Source organism: Festucalex cinctus, chromosome 12 (assembly GCF_051991245.1).
Source record: "Festucalex cinctus isolate MCC-2025b chromosome 12, RoL_Fcin_1.0, whole genome shotgun sequence".
NCBI lineage: Eukaryota > Metazoa > Chordata > Actinopteri > Syngnathiformes > Syngnathidae > Festucalex > Festucalex cinctus.
Genome location: NC_135422.1, coordinates 16,906,271 through 16,928,798, shown reverse-complemented (window position 1 = coordinate 16,928,798; position 22,528 = coordinate 16,906,271). Strand labels below are relative to the sequence as shown.

The 22,528-nt window shown below is 37.9% G+C and overlaps 1 protein-coding gene across 4 annotated transcripts in view; it reads left to right on the top strand.

The window, feature by feature from the left end:
- The window catches only part of ppp2r3a (protein phosphatase 2, regulatory subunit B'', alpha), a 61,871-nt gene that overhangs the window by 37,294 nt on the left and 2,049 nt on the right, over positions 1-22,528 (top strand). For 2 of the 4 annotated variants that reach the window (XM_077539359.1, XM_077539358.1), the window contains 11 exons: positions 10,969-11,280; positions 12,161-12,264; positions 12,335-12,437; positions 12,661-12,735; positions 13,383-13,626; positions 14,681-14,729; positions 14,814-14,903; positions 15,090-15,265; positions 15,348-15,466; positions 16,870-16,976; positions 17,055-20,612. In XM_077539359.1, coding sequence (XP_077395485.1) covers positions 10,969-11,280; positions 12,161-12,264; positions 12,335-12,437; positions 12,661-12,735; positions 13,383-13,626; positions 14,681-14,729; positions 14,814-14,903; positions 15,090-15,265; positions 15,348-15,466; positions 16,870-16,976; positions 17,055-17,151 — 1,476 coding nt within the window. In that variant the 3' untranslated portion in view covers positions 17,152-20,612. Of the gene's footprint in view, positions 1-8,555; positions 8,745-8,834; positions 8,999-10,968; positions 11,281-12,160; positions 12,265-12,334; positions 12,438-12,660; positions 12,736-13,382; positions 13,627-14,680; positions 14,730-14,813; positions 14,904-15,089; positions 15,266-15,347; positions 15,467-16,869; positions 16,977-17,054; positions 20,613-22,528 lie in introns of those variants that run through there. The other 2 variants (XM_077539360.1, XR_013287619.1) reach the window with 2 other exon arrangements.

Below are 22,528 nucleotides of genomic sequence, written 5' to 3'. Positions count from 1 at the left end.
ATCCAAAGTAAAGATATTGTCTTTTTCTGGATTGCGTCATCATATTTAATAGGTGTGTAACATGCAGTTGGGCACCCACGGATTTGAATATTTGCTAATTTTTAGGAAAAAAAAAAGTTTTTTTTTTTTATATATTTCTCAATATTTAAACGTTTTGTTTTTGAGTGCCTAGAAGAATATTTTCAAAAAGAAAAGAAAAGAAAGTCATCCCCTGACCTCAAACCTATGGAGAGCTTGTAACATACTCAAGTCGTCAGTACCACCTTGAGATCATGCTAGGCAAGCAACCCTGCGCTACCGTAGGTCACAACCGGATTTGAGAATAGCCTCCCTGACACCCAATACCAATGGTGGGAATTATTACTAATATTCCTCTCGGCCCCACTCGCACATTAAAGTGTCAGTCGAGCCGCAAACAAGGCTCTGACGGAATGCCCCCCCGTACACTTAATGGGCCGCTTTTGAACCGCTTGGGACGAAAGCCTGCCGCGGCGTCGTGGTGCTCACTTTAGCGCTTTCGCTCCACCTGTCGAATGGCACCGACGTGTGACGTCAAATTCCGGGCAGGCTCGTCCGCCCGGCCCAACTCTCAGCGGGGGATCGTAAGCGGAGTCGTCGAGATCTGCGCCGCAATGTGCCCGTGTTTCACATTCGTGTTTTATAGGAGGGAATCTAAGAAGAAGCTTTTAGCTCACATAGCTGATTTAAGTGCATCCTTGGGTGCCTGTGACCCTGAACTGGATTAGCACGCTGGAAAATAGGTGCTCGGATGGCATAGATGTAGATTTAAGATTGTATATGTGCTTAAAAGTACAAAAAACAAAATAGACTAATTAATAACACAAAATATCAAATATCTGTTATTGACAGGAAGCTGAAAGACATTTGACCATTTTCCAGCGTCTCTTTTTCCATCCCGTGTGTTTTTATCCAGCCAGTCAACTGTTGTCAGCTCAGAGAGAAGCAAGCTGCGTTTTGGCACAAAGGGTTTTTTTTTGGGGAAGGGGATGAAAGCGCAGCTTAAGGAAAGTATGCAGATAGGAAGGTAATAACTGTCTGTCAGAAACAACACGAGGAGAGGATTTGCACAAAAACACTTTATACACATGGAGGGACAAGTTGAGGGGAAAAAAAAAAAAACAGGCGGGGATATAAACGGGTGGGGTCGACGTACTTTTGGGGAGGGGGTTTCCAGAACTGTACGGTTGTTGACTCTGCTTCGCTGGAGAATGACATCACTCCTTCGACAGGAAATAAGGTCACAGCAGGAACGCATGCCAAGTGGGGGAAGATGCTTGTTTGGACTTCATGCACAAGTACAAGGCCCAACAGAGAGCTTTGAAGCAGGCTTTCCCAGTGTGGCTCATGAAATGATGATGTAAAGATCATTTGACACCTATCTCAATACAGTTCAATTCGCTTGGTTAGGATTTGAGTTTGTCATGTTCATTATGACGTAACAAAATGTAAAAGCACTTTAAAACCCCTCCTAATATATATATATATATATATATATATATATATATATATATATATATATATATATAGAGAGAGAGAGAGAGAGAGAGAGAGAGAAACCTCCTGCCTTTTCCCAATATTGGTCACACTATTCAAAGTTGAGGTGAATCACTTGGCATGCTCGTATTGTTAGCCGTTAAGCCGCTGACATCATCGCCCGGCCCCGCCGCTCACACTGCTGCAGCCTGGGACGTCCTCCAAACTGCTGTTCCCACTTTAGCGTCAAACTTTTTTTTTTTTTTGTAAAGCGAGTCACCTTTTCATCTGGAAGCTTTTAACTCGGCTGGAGACTGTGTCACCATGGCAACCACCAAAACATGGGAGAGATGGGGGGGGGGCAGTGTCTTCATGGGACTCCCCCACTCCACAATCATGGCCGGATAGCGGGACTCCCTCGCAAGAGCTCGCAAGGGAGGTTGTTTTCACAATTTTTTTTTTTTTTTTTTTTTGCAGGGAACATGTGAGACAAGCAAGGTTGTGACCTGATCTCCGCTCAGGTGTCCCTTTGTGTTACAGCTATCCTCAATCGCGGCTGACTTAAAAAGTAAAACAAGAAATAATAATAATTAAATAAAATGTGTAAATGTATTTTATAGCATTTTAGTTTTGGTCATTGTAATGGCCAAGTAGAGCAAAGTTTTTTTGGGTTTTTTAGGAACTTGGTGTAAAAAGCATTGCAGAATTGTGGGATTTTTAATTAATTAATACATGTATATATTTATTTTATTTATTTATTACTACAAGCAATTCTTTAGGGTTTGTTTTGTTGCTGTCATCCAGTAGAAACAAGTTTAAAAAAATTTAAAAAATCAAATTATTCGTACATTCATAGCATTCTTTTTTTTTTTATGTAATTTTATCAAACATAACCCATCAAAACATAACCTGAGTTCGTTGGGGTCACCAGGAAGGTTCTGCTGTAGCCTACTTTCACTTTCTCAGTACCAAGTAGTGACTGCTGCCCTCTAGTGTCTTTTTGAAAGCTTGTGGAACTGCTCTTTCACTCCATCTAGTGGAAGATCTGCCAATGAACACTCACCAGTCTTTATTTAAAAGGTCAGGATTTCTGAAGTTATGTGCCATCTAAATGATCCATTTATATCCATTTCCACTTATACTAAATCTTGAAATAGCCTTTCCCTTTACCCCTGTGTTGGCCAAGTGAGTATTGAATAATTACAAAATGCAGGGTGTGGTTGTTGTTGATACAAAACAAGCGGACATAAACAGTTTTCATTCTTTGGGTCATCCTGAAATGAAAAGCAGTAAAGAAAAGTGTCATAATAGGAAGGTGGTTGCTACATGTTGAATAGAATAAACAATGTTGCGCTTAAAGCATTATATTTCCCAGTTAGACAAAGATTAACAAAAAACGTAATCGGTGCCAGTTTTTATTAGTTTTATTTCATTTCAAATGTTTGTATAGATATTTTTGCAAAATGAACTATTTCCACTTGAATAGAAATATTTTTATTCATTTGTTTATTTTTTTTACAACTAAAAACAGCGTTTTTGTTTTTATCCCATTCTAAATATAAAAAAAAACAATAAAAATAAACAACAATTCTTAGTGAATGCATCACGAGGGATGTGATTACTTTATTGAGTGTGGGAAAAATCAAATGTTGCCATTTGCCAGGAAATAATGCAAGTATTGTAACTCCAAGCGAAAGCTTGGTCACGTGACTTATTAAAATCAAACAGTTATTTGGAATGAATCAATGGGGAGATGCTACATTCGAGGACTGTGGGAAATTCTAAGCTCAAGCTCAAAGATGAAGGTTCTTTTTGTTCTATATTAAAGCAAGACATTTATTTGGGATCTTCCGTGAGACAAATTTTTCAAGATTAAATAAAAAAAAAAAATGAAGTTGTGCTACATTAAAGAAACAATCGTATGGATTACTATCGATTGACAGCCCAAGCAGCAGTTTTGCGTGAACTTGGGTGAACTTTGAAAGCTTTCGAGTCAAGACATGAATACAGGCTGTGGAAAATCTTTGCTGACTCGCCGGCAACAACCGCAACAAACTCCTTTGATGACTTTAGCATTTCCTGAGCGCGGTTCCGATCCATTTCCGCCAAAGTCTGAACAAACCATCAGACCGTGTCCTCCGTCTCCCCAATGGGCCGTCCATCTCTGCTCTGTCTGGATCACTTTAAAGTCAAACAAACAAAAAAAAATGTGTATGATTATTAGAATTGAACGGAAAACACAAAATCATTTTGACCTTGAATCAATTTTTTTCATCTGCTAACTTTGCTCTTGACGTCAGTTACGGAATGATACATTAGAAAATTCACTAATATAATATTAAGTACATAGCCAAGATCATTAAAGGGTGCGAGTGAGATCAACTGAGCACTTAGAACCAAAATGGCTGACTTCTTCTGTCGTTTCACTTTTTTTTTTTTTTTTTTTTTTAATATGGAAGCATATTGCTGCCACACCAGGGTGGGGGGGGGGGGGTGGGGGGGGGGGAACAAAAACAAAAACCAAGAGCCATGTCAAGTTTTAGCATGTATAATTTTCACGTTTTTACACAAGTTTGATAATATTTATAAGTTTTGTATTTATAAGTTTAATGTTTTAACATATTTATCATGTTAAATTATGGAAAAACGTTTTTATTATAATTTTTACAGAAGTTTCACGTTTTACTTAAGTTTCTTGTTTTAACATGATCATTTCACATTTTTAACATGATAAATATTGTTAAAACATGAAGCTTGTGTAAAAAGGTAAAAATTGTCATGTTACATGAAACATATAAAAATTTGAAAATGATCATGTAAAAACGTGAAACTTAAGTTAAAACGTAAAAATGATCATGTAAAAATGTGAAACATAAAAACGATCATTTTCACGTATTTACGTAAGTTTCATGTTTCAAACATTTATAAGTTTCCTAATATTTACAAGTTTCATATTTATAAGTTTAATGTTTTAACATATTTATGTTAAAATGTGAAACTTATGTAAAAACGATAATAAAAACGTTTTTACATAATTTCCACTGTTTACTTAAGTTTCATGTTTTAACATGATCATTTTACGTTTCAACATAAATATTGTTAAAAGATGAAGCTTATGTAAAAACGTGAAAATGATCATGTTACATGAAACTTATGTAAAAACGTGAAAATGATCATGTAAAAACGTGAAACTTCTGTAAAAACGATAATTTTCACGTTTTTACATAAGTTTAATGTTTTAGCATATTTATCATGTTAAAACGTGAAATGATCATATTAAAACATGAAACTTATGTAAAAACGTGAAAATTATGTTAAAGCGATACTCATTGAGCCGTTTCAGCAGTAAAAAGTTAATATTTTGTCTATAATTCATGTGGTAACGTCATTATTTTTCATGTACAATTAATACCTTTAAAAAGTAATTTTTTCTACTTGCTGTCGACTGATGATGACATCACCTGTGCTGTGCTGAGGAAGTCGTTAACGGCCAATCACGGCTCACCTGTTTTCTGAGTTTTGTCAGTAAACTGAGCCATGATTGGTCGTTACCTACTTCCTCAGTGCAGGTGATGTCATCATCAGTCGACAGCAAGTAGGAAAAAATGACTTTTTAAAGGTATTAATTGTACGTGACAAATAGTGACGTTACCACATGAATTATAGACAAAATATTAACTTTTTATTGCTGAAAATGGCTCAATGAATTAAGTATCCCTTTAAAACGTTTTTTTTCCCTGCTGTGGCAGCAATACCCTTGCATAGTTTTAGACATTTTTTTGTGGGTCTACTCATGATAGACATGGCTACCAAATATATTGCTCAGTGAAACAAGCTATAAGGGGGCTGTTTTTTTGTTTTTTGTTTTTTTGGTAAGGTTGTTTTTTACTGTACCGTGCCTGAAATCTGCCTAGCACCTCAAGCAGAAATAAACACGCAAATGGAGTTGCTATGCGTACACGGATATTTTTACACACAGCCGCCAGGCAGTGGTCGCTCCTAGCAGGTGATTTCGGAAGTGGTTTTGTTCGCACAAGTAATTCCTGGGAAGTGGCGTGCACACATTCAGCATACCAGTTGGCGCTGCAGGACAGCTGAACCGCCGCCCCCTAGTTCTACCCCCCCAGCCGCCTTTGAAGCACTTATCTTCTCATCATGCCTTCATTGGGCTGACTCGCCTGTTGCCGTATCGCGGCGGGAACAGCAGAAGCGCTCTGCAAATGGCACACCTGTTGTCTTCATTCCCACCCTCCTCATTCCCTTGTCCTTCTTTGACCTAATGGCTGGCTCACAAAAAAAAAAAAAAGATTTCTGAATCGACCCCCCCCCAATTTTCATTTCTATGAAAAGCGGAATTCCGATCTTTCATGGGTAACATCAGCTGGTTAGCTTAGCAATTAGCATGGCTTCTCTGTCTTTCCCTCTGTTAGTCCTCGTACTTCCTTTGTGAGAACGATACTTGTAAGAAGTTTACCCTTCTCGGCGCTGTGACAGCGATGGTGATTACCGAAACCGCAACACATTTAGCCACAGCTGTAGCTTCGTTGCTAGCTAGCTAGCTAGCTAGCTGCTGTGGCTTAATAAGTAGCACTGTGATAACTAACCGTACATCAAGTCAAGTCAACTAAATAGCACCTTATCATATAAAGAAACAACTGAAATTACTTTGCAAAGAAAATAAAATGTTATAAATGTGTCAGGTTTACCTGTTTGACATTATTTAAACACAACACAAAAAGGAGAGAAGACACTCAGTTCAAGGCTCGCGAGGCGAGAGGAGAGGAACTGACTGATACAATTCACTCCTGCACTCTCTGAAGATTCCTCTCCTCACCCTCTCTTTTTATTTGGTTTTCCACGCCCCTAGTTACATGGGTGTTCCAACCCTAAAAGTGAAAATGGAAGGCTTAGTTGGAACACAGTGTACTTGTTGGTTTATTTGTTCTGCATGTGAGTGGAAGTTTGCTGAGTATATGTGTGGTCAAGTTTGCAATCATTTCTTAACAGAAAAGAGGCGGCCTCAGCAGACTGGCTCGAACCATTCAGCTGCGTTAGATGTTGTGGTTCTTCAGTTTTTTGAGTCATCTTCAAATAGCCAGGCTGTGTGATTGTGAGTGGGAACAGAGCAAAGCATTCTTCATTGCAAGCATAAGCAGTTCTTCATTGCAGAAAATGTATAACTTATTATTTACAATTATTCCTACAAAATTATATAAGCACCTCACAGCAAGCACACCCAGACCAGCAAAGATTTTTTGGGACCATCTCCACTATTCGGTTATAGGAAAACTTAAAAATCTGTGAGGAAATGGATCAGACTCGGTTTCAGCGGATCCTCAATTTAAACGACTTGACATGGAATTGGGTGCAAAAAAAATGTGATTGAGACATCCATAATATCTATTATTTTTGTGAAAGTTGATACTTGGGAAAATGAAAACCAAGCAAATCCCAGAACAGAAATAAATTAAACTAAAACTTGATTATTTGTATATGTGTCATTTGCAAAAGTAAAAAAAAAAAAAATCCTGAATGATGATTTTTGTGACTGATTCTACAGTGCTGAAAATGTGTATTTGATTCTTATTTATTATAATGTCGATTTAGCAACGTGTGTGTAAAATACATTTCAATAACAAATGAGTCGACGTAACATCCTCCCTGCATGGCGCTCGTTTGTTGATAGTCACAAGATACAGTGATGAATGTTTCCTCCTGCAGCACATCAGGAAAAGTGTGTTCGTGTATGTGTGTGTATGTGTACGTGGGATTGGTATGCGACCTTGGCTTCAGTAGAGTGGAGTTGTTCCAAAGAATTCAGCAGGGGTGCGCACAGCGGAGGTAGCCTAAAAAACACAAGGTTGCTTACGTGTCTGGAAAAGTCACTAGCACACTTAAGATGTTAAATAATAATAACAATCAAATGCATACAAACAAGTAATTTGTTGTTTTAGACAGGAAATGCATTCCGAGTTGTTGATGTGGAAATGTAAGTGATCGCCGAGACCACTAGAGGGCGCCAGATTCTCCACTGAGCCCACTTGAGAAAAAAGGAAAAGCGTGAAGAGCGTGTTTATTCCACTAGCAGATTGTGAGAAGTTTGCATTCCTGATGGAATTTGCACACAGCTGCATTGGCCACTTGGCGCTTGGGCCACTCATTGGCCACTTAATTAGGTACACCTGATGGTTTCTTTACAATAATTCTCAGAGACAGAGAAATATTTATTTTTACTCTTATTTTAGGTCTGTTATGGACTCTTACGCCACTTTAGATAATACAAATTGTTAAATGAATACCTCTGTCAGTTAAAGAGTTAGGGGTGACTTGTCTACTGTATATGAAATCACAATTTTTTTTAAAATTATTTTTGTAAACAAGTGCCTCGATATAGTAAATCTAAAAATAATAAAAATAAATAATATATAGGCGGCATGGTGGGTGAGTGGTTAGCACATCCGCCTCCCAGTACGCAAGTTCGAGTTCAGGCTCCGGCCTTCCTGGGTGGAGTTTGTATGTTCTACCCGTGCCTGCGGGTCTTCTCCGGTTACTCCAGTCTCCTCCCACATTCCAAAGACATGCGTGGCAGGTTAATTGGGCGCTCTGAATTGTCCCTAGGTGTGCTTGTGAGTGTGAATGGTTGTTTGTCTCTGTGTGCCCTGTGATTGGCTGGCGACCAGTTCGGGGTGTACCCCGCCTACTGCCCCAAGCCAGCTGGGATAGGCTCCAGCATCCTCCGCGACCCTTGTGAGGAGTAGGCGGTCAAGAAAATGGATGGATGGATGGATGTATGGATGGGTGGATGAAATAATATATAAATAAATATATATAAAATAAATAAATATAACTAAAATAAAAAAGTGAGTTTGGCTCCAATCCATCACAGGCTATGTTAAAAGTTTCAGGACCAGGTGACAAACTTCCTGGAATGTTAGCAAAGTGTCAGTCACTGATTCATCACGTCCAAAATTACTTCTTTGATTGCCCCGCCCACTCACATGGAAGGGGCCTTTGCTGAGTGCAACACCCCCTTCTCAACCGGTGAGCTGTGTATGTGCGTGTTGCCCGACTCCGTCATGGCTCATGTTTCTCAGTTCTGAGCTTGTGGAGCGGCAGGCACCAGAGAGACTGCGTGAGGGGGGGGGACACCACAAGGTTTGCTAGCCCCCCCGGATGGTACGTGGATCATGCCCGGGTGGTCTCCTTGCACAGGAACCTCGCATGCTGGATTACTATCACGGCGTACGGAGGTGAAGGTTCTGGGCTACTTTCAGGAGTCTTTTTGTTGTTGTTGTTGTTGTTGGATATCTAACGGGGGCGTACTGTATTTGCGTGCGGAGACCCCCCCACCCTGACCATGATGATCAAGGAGACGTCGTTGCGCCGGGACCCCGACCTGCGGGGCGAGCTGGCCTTTCTGGCGCGGGGATGTGACTTTGTCTTGCCGTCGCGCTTCAAGAAAAGACTGAAGTCTTTTCAGCAGCAGCAGCAGCAACAACAGCAGGTCAGTTTGCGCAACCGCCACAAGGTTGCAGCGCGGAAAATTGCAAAATCTGCAAAATATGTCGCATGTGTACAGCTTTTTTCTCACATAGGACATGCCGGGAACGTCAAACTATTCTGAGGCAGATACCAGCCAGGGTATTAATAGACGGGAGGCGCAGGAATAGAGTGATAGAATGAATGCAGAGGGTAAGGGGGGTTGAGGGGTGGAGGGGAGGAGGGGGGTTTACAGCTGTCAGGCTCAATACACGCACTGTGCAAAATGGCCACCGGAAGCAGGTTTTGCACGCTAACAACTTCCTGTATTGTTGATTTGGGGTATGAAGTTGAGGAGTCAAGTTTTGTCGGTTGATTCCACTGGCATCAATTTCCTCAAATAAAGAACTGAGTGAGAAGGTGAATCATCCAATAAGAAGAAAAAAAATCCCCCCCCACACACAACCCCCGTCCCCCCTCAAGTAACTCTTCGCTTACCAAGAAAGAAAACAATGGGTTGGAAGTGTACTCGTCTCGTTTACGGGTAATGAAGAAAAATAAACGCTTGCCTCAAATAACTTACTTGTCACAATTTACTGATGCTATCATTCACGGATTATATGTATATGATTATACGGCCATATCTCTTGAACCCAACGCCCGACCCAGGACATACTGGCATCCGTGGATTCGTCTCGACGAGACCTTTTCAACAGTATCTGACCAGTCGCGCCACGACATTGCATTCCAGAGATAGAAAATATAGGTGCTGTATAACAAGTGCATTTAACAAAAACATACTTTTAATGGAAAAAAATGAATGTAAATGAAAAAAGAACATATATGATGAATAAAAAAGAATTTATAATAAAGTAAAAATCATACCAAAGCGAAAAAACATATAATAAATGAAAATATATACATAACTAGACTAAGGGCAATTTCTGGACAAATTGCGTGGGAATGCTGAATGATAATAGCTGAATGCTTATGAGGTAAATTGAAAGATAAATGATGTGAAAATTACAAGGTTTTAATTGAAGTTGAAAGATAAATGAATAAGAGGAAAACTTGAACTGCAATTTGTTTTAACGTGCGATTTAATCATTTCAGATTAATTATAATCCATTTCCTGAAACGATAGTCAGTCGGTATCAAACCATCGACTGTACTAAAATGTGGTCCTAACGGGGTTTGAACCAAAGTTCTCCATCGGGGAAGAAATTGCTCTAACAACTGAGCTAACTTGTCTTTTTCAAATTCATGGCTAATGGCATATTTATTAAAAAAATGGCCATCTGATGAAAGCCATTTTCAGCGAAAATTATAATGCATTTCCTGATATAATAGTCATTTGGTATACAGTTATACCACTAAGCATAATTCCCATGGATATTTGCAATGTACAGTCAGGGGTGGGATTCGAACCCGGGACCTCCTGGTTACTGGACAATGCACTTAACCATGTGTATCAGAGAGCTGGTAATGATGATCAGTTGTATGTATGAAAGTGGGCGTGGAAAGTGGGACTTAGAAAAAGTTCAATGTCAGTCCTATTGAAAATGAATGGGGAAAAGTTTAAACGTTAAATTGTGGTAGTACTGAAAGTAATGTGGAATCAGATGATATATAGCCCGGAAGGCATGAATTTTTGAAGCAAGTCGAACTTGGAACAGTGTAAATCGGAAGTATTATGTGGGAGTTGTTTCTCGGCAAGTAAGTGAGGAGAATAAAATTCCGAATAACATGTGGGATGCTTTCAACATTTCCACAATTAACGGGAATTAAAAAAACTAAAATAAAATTAACGCAGATTTCCATTATCGCGGGGAGTTTTTGGAACGTAACACCCGTGATCATCAGTTTTTGGGATATAAAACGGTGCTTTCCCATTGCTTACTCCTGAACGTCAAGCAACACAACTGGAGAAAAAAAGTTACTCTCGAACATAAATCAGATTCTCCGATGACATCATCCTCCCTGTGTTGACCTCAGGTCCAGTCCAAAGCGGAGAAGAAACCCGGCACGCCGCCCCCGGCGCCTGCCCAGGCATCCGCCGTCCCCTCGCTGCACGTCCCCTCGCACCGCTCGCCCAGCCCACCGCCACCAGCGGCTCCGGTGATCATCACCCCTCCTTCGCCACCTCCTCCTCCTGCCATCAACATTCCCAGGTTCTACTACCCGCGCGGTCTTCCTGCCGCTGGCCCGCCGGCCAACCACGACGCGGCCATCGCCGCCATCGAAGCGGCCTTCACGGAGTTTGAGGAGGAGAAGGCCGACATTTACGAGATGAGCAAGGTCGCTAAGGTCAGTCAGTCATGTATAACTTGCGCTGGGTATCAAAAGTCTACACAGCCCTGTAGAAATGGCAGATTTTTGTGATTTAAAAAAAAAAAAAAACTACGGTTGTACGGTAATATCGTAATGGCATGTAAACAAGCCACTCTTAGCCATGGTTGCTACGTTGCTAGCATGAGTTGCACACGATGGAGTGTTGTGCTGTTAGCATTGTTTTGTTTTCGAGAGCTGTCCAATACCTTCTTTGAAACTTTTGTTGGAGGCAAATTATCTGCATAAAAGTATCCATTTTACAACGGAAATGTAGTGGAGTAAAAGTGAACGTTGCAATCAATAAAAAAAAAAAAAAAAAAAATGACGTTTCAAATTTTTAATCGTAATTAATCGCATTACTTCAATAATTAACTGATGATTAATCGCACATTTTATACCTCAATTTATATCTAAATTTACTATAAAATGTACATTTTTTCCTAATTTAAATGTGGTTTTATTTTTTAGTCATTGATACAGTAATTTCATAACAATTAAATAAAAAAAATAAAATCTAAAATATGTATTGTACGGTAAAAAACAAAACAAAAAACAAGTGTGACTGATTTGTGTTGATCATCATTTTTCTTTCACTACATGGCATAATTGCATTTGTAAGACAATGGTGACAGCTCAGTGCATTTTTCTTTTCATATTAAGAGCTGACTAAATTTTAACATGAAGTAACTTGTGAAATTATGCACATTTTTAAAACTGCCGTGATGCCGCTCTCAAATAAGGAAGCGGTCGTATAATTGAGCGTTAAAAATGTTAGTGCCGTTAAAGGCACTTTATGTTAATGAGATAATGCGATAATTTTGACACCGGTAATAGTAACAAAGTATTTTGCTTTCAGGCGTGTGAGTGTCCTCTGTACTGGAAGGCGGCCATGTTCTACGGGGCCGGCGGCGAGAGGACGGGCTTCGTCTCGGTTCACTCCTTTGTCGCCACCTGGAGGAAGTAGGTTGCATTTGAAGTCGATCCGGATGGAAGTCACTTACAAAGTTAAAACAACGCCGCGCTCCTGCAGGTTGCTGCACAGTTGCCACGACGACGCCTCGCGGTTTATGAGCCTGCTCGCCAAACCCGGCTGTCAATACCTGGAGCAGGAGGACTTCATTCCTCTTCTGCAGGTCAGTTATTTTCTTCTACTTTATTTCATTTTCTACATTTTGAATTTATTATATGCATTTTTTTTTTAAATATTTTGTTATCATATTTAGAAATATTTCTACCTTGATTTTATTTGTTACAGCATTATTTTTTTTTTTATCATTTTGATTTATTTTAATTTTGCACATTTTATTTTAATTTGTATATTTTGATTGATTTGAACTATTTATCTTGTTTGTTTAGGATATCGTGGACACGCATCCCGGACTCACATTTCTGAAGGATGCACCCGAGTTTCATTCCCGCTACATCACAACGGTAATTAAAAAAACAAAACAAAAAAACTTTAAATTAAGTCTCAGCAATGATAAATGTAAGTTCACCTGCGTATGGGATATGTAAATGCATCACGGAAAGTCTGATGGCCAGTACAGTCTTGTCTTGTATGCAGCAAATTTCCCACTGCCCCCCTCACACCTTCTGTAGCCTTTTCCATGCCCATATTTGGACACTTCCTTTCATGGAGACCAGCTCACCAGTTTTATTTTCCTCACTGTGACACATTAGCAGCATGCTACATGAACCAGGAAGTGGCTCAGTGATAGTACCGTGTCTCTCGAAACAACATTTTAATAATAAAATAAATATTGTAAAACATATGTTTCTTATTTTTGTCATTTAAGTAATATTCTTAACTAATATGTTATTAAAGGGAAAGTCTAGTTGAAAATTTTCTTTACAGTTTTATAATTTATGCGCCCCCACTCTAAACATGACATTTTGATTAATATTGCGATGGTGGGATATGAATTAAGCAGCAAAATCGACTCGTTTTAGCCATCTGAGGGGCGGCCATTTTGTCACTTGCATCTCGACTAAAAATGAAAACTATTTTTTTTTAATTGTAGCTTGTTATCTGGTTAATTTTTGTTAATGAAAAATAAGCTTGACACTTTGTCTGGCAGGTGATCCAGCGGATCTTCTACGTGGTGAACCGCTCGTGGACGGGCCGCGTGTCCATGATGGAGCTGCGGCGCAGCAACTTCCTACAGACGCTGGCGCTGCTGGAGGAGGAGGACGACATCAACCAGATCACCGACTACTTCTCCTACGAGCACTTCTACGTCATCTACTGCAAGTTCTGGGAGCTGGACAGCGACCACGACCTCTACATCGACCACAAGGACCTGGCGCGCTACAACGACCACGGTGAGAGGATGAAACAGTTTCAACAATTTTACAAGAGGAAGATGGTGAAAAGTAAAGCATTTTGTCCATTTACCATTGAGAGCTGCACAGGTGAGGGTTTAGGGGGACATTTTAACATTATGATGTTGCTGTTATGAAACATTTTTCTGACTTTTTACTTTTTTTTTTTTTTTTTTTTTTTTTTTTTTTTTTTTTTTTTTTTTTTACATTTTAATTTGGAACTTGATATTTTTCTGGATATTTTTTGCTTAGTTTTTCCACTCATCAGAGTTTTTCTGATTTCTCTTATTTTTACTTTTTATTCAGAATTTCACTGTTTTTTTTAATTATCATTTCCCCCCTAAAATTGGATTTATTTTCCCAACGATTTTTCCCTAATAATTTCACATTTTTTTCTTTTTTGTTTCATAAATTTAATTTCTGTTTTGTTTTTTGTTTTTTTTAATTAGCATTATGTTCTCAACTTTTTGTCTGCAAAAATTAAGCTTTGTTACCTAGTTTTTATTTTTCAGCCAATTCAAAACTTTTTCTTCTTTTTTTTTTCCCACAAGTTATTTTTTTTCTTATGTTTCGGACAATAGTTGTAACTTGTAAATATTATAATGATTTTTTACTTTTTCAGCAATTAAGTAAAAAAAAGGTTTCAGATGTTTTTTTTTTCTTCACTTTTTGCTATTGAAAAAAGTGAATTAGATTTCGACAACTACTTTCCCAAAATTTTTTTTTATTTTTTAACCAATTTGATTTTCCTATTTTTCCAAATTTATTTTTCTGATCATTTCTTTTACAGAAAAAAATCTTTAACCTTTCCTGTCACATGCATTATTATTATTATAATTAATAATAAAAATAAAATAATAATAATAATAATAATAATAATAATAATAATAATAATAATAATTATTATTATTATTATTATTATTATTATTATTAGCCCATTCCGAGCCCAGACCTAAATACTACAGAATTTTATTTGACAAGACCTCATTTAATCATGAGCTAACATGTAACAAAATGGCCGCCTTTGTTGACATCCTCTCCTGTCCACCCGTAGCGTCATCCAACAGAATCATCGAGAGATTGTTCTCGGGCGCCGTGACCCGGTAAGCGTTTATCACTCATACGGACGTGACGATTGATATGACGGCGGAATTAAAACATCAGGTGCTTGTGTGATTGGTCGCCAGGGGCAATGCCGTGCAGAGGGAAGGTCGCATGAGCTACGCTGAGTTTGTCTGGTTTCTCATATCTGAAGAGGACAAGAAAAATCCCACGAGGTAGGAAATAAAAACTCTTTGGATTGTTTTTAAATTTTTTTTTTTTTTTTGCATTTGTAAATCCTCTTTTCGTTGAAAACTTTAAATAATATTTGTATTATCAGACACATAATAGAAGAAAAGGCTGATGCAAGCAAAGTCAACCAAAAGCCAAGCTGTACCTTTACCTCACCGTTTTCCCTCCAGCATCGAGTACTGGTTCCGCTGCATGGACGTGGACGGCGACGGCGTGCTGTCCATGTTCGAGTTGGAGTACTTCTACGAGGAGCAGTGCGAGCGCATGGAGCGAATGGGCATCGAACCGCTGCCCTTCCAAGACTTGCTTTGTCAAATGCTTGATTTGGTCAAACCGGAGAGTCCGGGTAAATGCCAACTCGGACAAATTCCTTCAGTCACGCCTGCTTCACTTAACAGGCAATGTTTCCTTTTCTTTTGTTTTTCCAGGCAAAATTACGTTGGGTGACCTGAAGCGTTGCCGCATGGCCCACATCTTCTTCGACACGTTCTTCAACCTGGAGAAATACTTGGACCACGAACAGAGAGACCCCTTTGCTGTGCAGAAGGTGAGCATGAAACATGGGACATAATTGTGCTTAAAAGTATCCAAAATAGGACATTAAATGACAAAAGGGAAAATTTACAACTGGTGCGGGACACAAGTGTGGCCCTCAAATATTGTTAGTAACGGTATTTGAAATAATAATACTAATAATAACAAAAAATCAGCCCCTGAAGCCCGTTTCACTCAGTAACATTTTTTCAATTTTGTAGACATGTCTGTCACGAATAGACCCACAAAAAAAAGTCTCAAGAAGCCATGCTTGAAAAGATACAGCAAGTCAGACATTTTGGATTGGTAGCACGCTGGAGGTTATTTTAAAAATTCTGCCTCATAAGTTTGACTTAGAAGCATGAAACTTAATAGCCACATCTATCAGAAGTAGACCCGCAAAAAAGTCTCAAGGACCCATGTATGAAAAGATACAGAAAGTCAGCCATTTTGGTCCAAAGTGCACATTTTGGCTCAATAGCATTCTTGAGAATGTTTTTTTTTTTAATGCAGTCTGCAAAGCTACTTAGTACTTTGACTTAACAAAATATAATGTAGTCGCCATGTCTATCATGAGTAGACCCACAAAAAAGTCTCAAGAAGCCATGCTTGAAAAGATACAGCAAGTCAGACATTTTGGCTTGAAGTGCCCATTTTGGCTTGGTAGCACCCTTTAGGTTGTTTTAAGAATTCTGCCTCATAAGTTTGACTTAGAAACATGAAACTTAATAGCCACATCTATCAGTAGACCCACAAAAAAAGTATTAAGACGTCATGCCCAAAAAAGATGCAGAAAGTCAGACATTTTAGTTCAAAGCGACCGTTTTGGCTTGGTAACGCCATTTTGGATGTTATTCAACTTTCAGCCCCTGAAGTCCGTTTGACTCGGCAACATGAAAATTAGCATCCTTATCTATCAAGGGTAGACCCACAAAAAAGTCTCACGACCCATGCCTTAAAAGAATCATGAAGGCAGCCATTTTGGTCCAAAGTGCCCATTTTGGCGCAATCGCATCCTTTCAATTTTAAAAATTCAGCCCTCAAAGCTACTTTAATTTAGCAACGCATAATGTAGTAGCCATGTCTATCATGAGAAGACCCACAAAAAAGCCTGAAAAGGTCATGCCAGGAATGACATAGGAAGCCATCCATTTTATTTTGAAGCGTCCACTAGGCTTATTTTGACATTTTCTGGGGTCCTTGATAGACAAAGTTCGTTGACCATGCACAAAAGATAATCAAGGCTAAAATTTGAAACTTTTGCATTTTCGCCATTGTGTGCGGGCAGGCAGCAGATTCAAGACAGCTCCATGGTTGTTTGGATGACACTGCCCCTACATGTTCCTCATTATTTTCTCACAACTAGTCGTCAGATCGCTTTATTTTCGATTGTTAAAGCTCACGTTGCCCTTCCAGGACCTCGACAGTGACGGTCCGGAGCCGTCAGACTGGGATAAATACGCCTCGGAGGAATACGAGATACTGGTGGCGGAAGAAACTGCCAACGAGCAGATACACGAAGGGTACCAAAAAAATGATATTCTTTTACATCCACTGAAGGAGTTTTCTCAGCTCGCTAACGTTCTCAAATGCGATTCCAGGTCATTTGAGGACGACTATGACGTGGACGATCTCCAGGTTCCGGCTGAGATCGGGAATAAGATTGAGAAACTGGTCATTTCAGATCTGACGGCGTGAAAAAGTGGATTGAGTTTTTCAGAATCGTTGGATGGATGCACCCAACGGAAACGGACATAGAAGAGGAAAAGGACATCTGTTTTATGATGATGACTTTTTTTATTATTTTTTTTGGCGGGGGTGGTGATGATAGACTCAATATTCACGCGTTGCCGTGCATCTCACAACAAAGTGAAAGAGTGAGGCAATGTTTGATAAGCACATTCAGAAGCTCTACAGGAGACGCATGTAATTTTGGGGGGGGGTTTGTTTGTTGGATCAAACCTTTTGACAATCATGCTCAAAGACAATCACATGACAAGGAGAAAAAAAGCACAATTAACTCATTCTGGAAACAAAAACTCTGGAAGTTGAGCAAATATTGTGATTTTGAGAAATATTTTTGGGAAAAAATTGAGAGGAAAAATCTGTTGCAGTAAATTTGTTTCGGAAAGAAATCCCCAGTTTTAATAAAAGACAGCAAACCATTTAGAAACAAAATTTATATAGGTACATTTTCACCAAAAATTCAAGAAAATCTTTTAAGTCTGCATTTTTTTTAAACAACTAACCTTTTGCAAAAAAAAAACAAACAAAAAAAAACCCATAAATTTAGATTTAAAAAGAAATATTTTACTTAAATATGAGGATAAATCTGTTGCTGTGCAAAAATAAAAAAATCTCTAGCCCTGTAAGATGTGGATTATTATTATTATTATTATTATTATTATTATTATTTTATTATTTATTTTTTTTGCAAATTAAAAAAAAAAACTCAACTTAACTCATTTTGGAAACAATCTCCGAAGTTGCGCAATTAATACAATTTTAAAAAAAAATTAGGGAAGAAAAATGTACAATTTCTTTCTTTTTTTTCTTTTTAAAAAAACAAACAAAAAACTGTGACTTTTGCAAAAAGAAAAAAATCACCAAAATTTTATTTAAAAAAAAAATTATATATATAGCTTAAATAGGAGGAAAGATCTGTGGTGCAAAATTTTGGATATTTATTTGTATGGTTTTGCCAAAAAAATAAAAAAATAAAATGTATTGAAATTTCACAAAAACCCTTGTTATTCTACATTTACATCCTCTCATTCTCTTTCCCCTTCTGCCATCTCGTGAAAGAGCACTGAAATGTTCTGCCTGTCACTACAATACATGTCGCTGGCATAGATAGATGAACGAAGATGCAGCATCAGAATTTTTGGACCAATTCAATTCACAAACTCTGCTGTAGGTTTGGAAATGCGCCTCCATGTGGCCAATGCGTATTCCTACAAGCTGTCACATAAACCAGTCGTCTCCTCTAACCCTTCCAGGAAGATGTCGACCAGGCTGCGTTCTATTCTTAGCGCTGTTATCTGCCTGTGGAGTCGCTTGGTAATCGTTGCTCAAGGCCTGCCTGGAAAGTTCTACAGAGATGGAAGGATGTGAGGTAACGTCGCTGGTGAAAAAGCAGCGAGCATATCGAGCTCTCTGGTAGAGTTGCCTTCAATTTCCCACCCGCTACATTTGTATTATTAATGCAATAACACACGTTTTTTGGGTTTTTTTTTTTCCTATTCACGTTTCGCTGTCTGATGATGTCATCAAGAACAAAACAGTGCGGGTGTGGCAAGCATGAGTTGATACAATGGAACCTCCTCATTTATTGGTATGTGGAAAAAAAAAAAATGTGAAAAGGATTTGGCTGTGATCCAGATAGCAGCTCGAACAGCGAAAATTAGCAGTCGAGCACACCGGCAGTTTTTCGCTTGTTTAGACAATTTTTGCAAACATTTTTGTACTGAATGAACGTTTTTCAAAAAGATTTTTTTTTGCATGATTTGTCTAGAAAGAGTGATTTTGTGCAAGATTTTTCAGATTTTTTTTTTTCTTCAAAAGAAAAATCAAAATGTGGTTCTAATGTTTTGGTGAATGTTTTTTATTTTATTATTATTATTATTATTTACAATTTCGCATGGTTTCAGTGTTATTTTTTTCCCGCCCAAATAATAATAATAATATATATTATTATAATATATATATTTGCAACTCTATTTTTTATTTATTAAAAAAATCTTCAATTTGATTGCATTTTTTTAATTGTATTATACCGTAATTGCTTTTTTTTGTTTGTTTGTTTGTTTTTTTTTTTTTGTTTGTTTTTTTTGTTTTGCATGACTTTGGAAACACATTAACATAATGTGAAAATAAATAAAAATGTTCCTATGTTTATACAATGTTTTTGTTTTTTTTTCTTTGCTATTTTGCAATTTTTCCAGGAAAAAACAAATATCACTTGAGGCTTGATGGATTATCCCCAGTAATTTTACAAAATTATATATATATATATATATATATATATATATATATAATAAAAAAATTTATATAATAATTGTAATAATTTGTACAGTATATATATTTTTTTTAAATCCTCAGTTTCCACTTTCGAATCTGGAGGTTCCACTGTCCACATAAGCAGTTACAAATGCCCCCGCAATGAAGCTGTTATTTATTATGTTATAATTTTTTTGTTTGCGCTACCAAAGAATTCTAAAAACACTCTTGATTGCAATGACGCACTCAGTGGACACCTCATTAGGTACACCTGCACAGCCTTCATGTAGCTAACCAAAATATTAGTAGAAAAGGCTCTCAATATTACGCCAAGTGAAACAACTTTTTTTTTTTTTCTAATTACATGGTACAGGTGCTCCGAATTGTGTGTCCAATGAGTGCCATGTACATTAACTCTTGTTTTAATTTCACGTCCACAAATGAACACGATATGTGTAAATATGACCTTTTTGTAACAGTTCCAATGCTCAATGCAGCTCCACTTTTATTTCAAGAGATATCATGCAAAGCGAAAGCTTAAACAAAAAACATGTCGATTGATGTGTTTACACTGCGTTGTGCGTTTGCTTCGAGGAGTCTGTTTGTGTGTCCATTTTTGTAGCTACATAGCCACTGTAAAAGTGCCTGGCTGTGTATTTATTGAACTTTATGATTACAGTATTGTAATAATAAGAGTAACAGGAAGCCATTGTAAATGTCTTTTTTGTTATTGTTGGGGGTTTTTTGGACAAGTTTTGTATTGCGGTGCCACTGTGTGGCTCGGATTCAATTTTATGTCCGGCGCGTGTTTGTGTGTGAAACTGACAATCATTTCGACTATCAACACATAAACACACACTGTCTCGGATGCGTATTCATCCATAGTTATGTAAAGCCATGACAGATTTTTTATTCCGAAAGTACTGTGAGAAGGCTTTTATTTTGGAGGAGCTTTGCCTGGTTCGGCTTTGTGCAACAGGCATAATTTGCTTTGCTTTGTTTCTTTTCTGGAATCGTCCGCTTTGTTCTAACGCTTGAAATGTTCAAATAAAGACGTTTACAAATCAAAAATTTTGAAAATTATTAATAAAAAGAGGCGGCACGGTAGTCGAGTGGTTAGCACGTCCGCTTCCCAGTTCTGAGGTCTCCGGTTCGAGTCCAGGCTTCGGCCATTCCTGGGTGGAGTTTGCATGTTCTCCCCGTGCCCGCGTGGGTCTTCTCCGGGTACTCCGGTCTCCTCCCACATTCCAAAGACATGCATGGCAGGTTAATTGGGTGCTCCGAATTGTCCCTAGGTGTGCTTGTGAGTGTGGGTGGTTGTTTGGTGGTTGTTCCCTGCGATTGGTTGGCAACCAGTCCAGGGTGTCCCCCGCCTACTGCCCAGAGCCAGCTGAGATAGGCGCCAGCACCCCCCGCGACCCTTGTGAGGAATAAGCGGTCAAGAAAATGGATGGATGGATTAATAAAAAGAGGAGAACAAAGGTAATAGCAGCAGAAGCCCTGACTTGAGTGGGAGTGGATAAAATTGTAGACATTTCTCAAGACATCTTTTGCCAGAAAAACAATCTTAAAATTTTCATGAGTGTTTGCAAAAAAAATCTAAATTTGACCCAAAAAATTTAAAAAAAATCCAAAATTGTTTCTCTGGTTTTTTTGTGGTATTTACATATTTTTATTGTGAAAGTTTTATGTTCTTTTTTAAATGAAATTTTATTTTTGATATTTTTAAAAAAATGTTTTCTCAAATCATATTTTTTTTCTCAAGATTTTTGTTTATAAATCTAAATTGTTGTGAAACTTCTTGTTTTTGATGTGAAATGTTAAAAAAAACCAACAGATTTTTAGATGAAAATGTGTTGTTGTTTTTTTCCTGATTTGTATCAAAATGTTTTGCCCATTCTTTTTCAATCCTTCTTTTTAACTATAGGGATTTTTTTTTCCTCAAAACCAGATCAACATTTTTTTCCAGGCTACAGATTCTTATCTCATTTTTTGGGGGGGCAACTTATTATTATTATTATTATTATTATTATTATTATTATTATATTTGCACAACTTTTGGATATATTTTGTTCCAAAATAAGATTATTGCTTTAACTGGAATAACGTAAACCCCAACATGCAAAAAACAAAAAAATCAGATTGTGAGAGGGACGTGCGTGCGCGTTTGAGTCACTCCACACTGGCATCTCCGGCTGTTGCCATGCGGCAAAGGCGTTCAGCCACCAGGACAGGAAGTGGTAAGCGTGGCACATTGTTGCTTGTTCTCCCCACACAGTCGTCGCCACATTCACCCACTTCCTGCTCACACACACGCCCAGTGACCAGGCAGCCAAGGACATTCCGCCCTCTGGGGTGGGGGGGTCAGTTTGTTCTCTTTTACGGATGACACCATTTAGTGGAATTCCAAGAGGAAACTTTGGGGTGATTCATCTTTTAAGAGTCATCTGTTATTTGCTGAGAAATTATTTGAAAAATTAAGGATAATGTATTTTTTTCCCTACGTTTTTTAAATGATATTACTATTATTATTTTTTCCTACGTTTTTTAAATATTATTATTATTATTATTATTATTATTATTTTCATTTTAACCCGTTTCTCTTCAAATAATCTCTAACCCCATACCCCACTTTGTTTGTTTTTTTGATTGAGCTGTTCTCATCAAATAAATAGGGATGTAAGGATATCCAAACATCGCGATACGATATCACGATATGAAGCTCACGATATGATAATTATCACAATATTGTGGGGAGGTTGGCGATATTTAAAAAAAGGTCACAATATTGTAAAAAAATAAATAAATTAGCTCATACTAAAAAAACACCCACAATATTGTGCTTTTGTACATAACATCAATGTTATTCTTGTTATTATTATTATTATTATTTTTATTATTATATTATGTTATGTTGTTAATGCACGCACACATTGAGTTCCTGCACATATTGACTCGCTTCACAAGCATTTACGTTCCCCTTCATCTGAAAATTAGTGTAGATTTTCAACATAAAAGGGCCAAAACATCCCTAATGAAAATTAAATGGCACTAAACATTAGCCACTAGAGGGTAC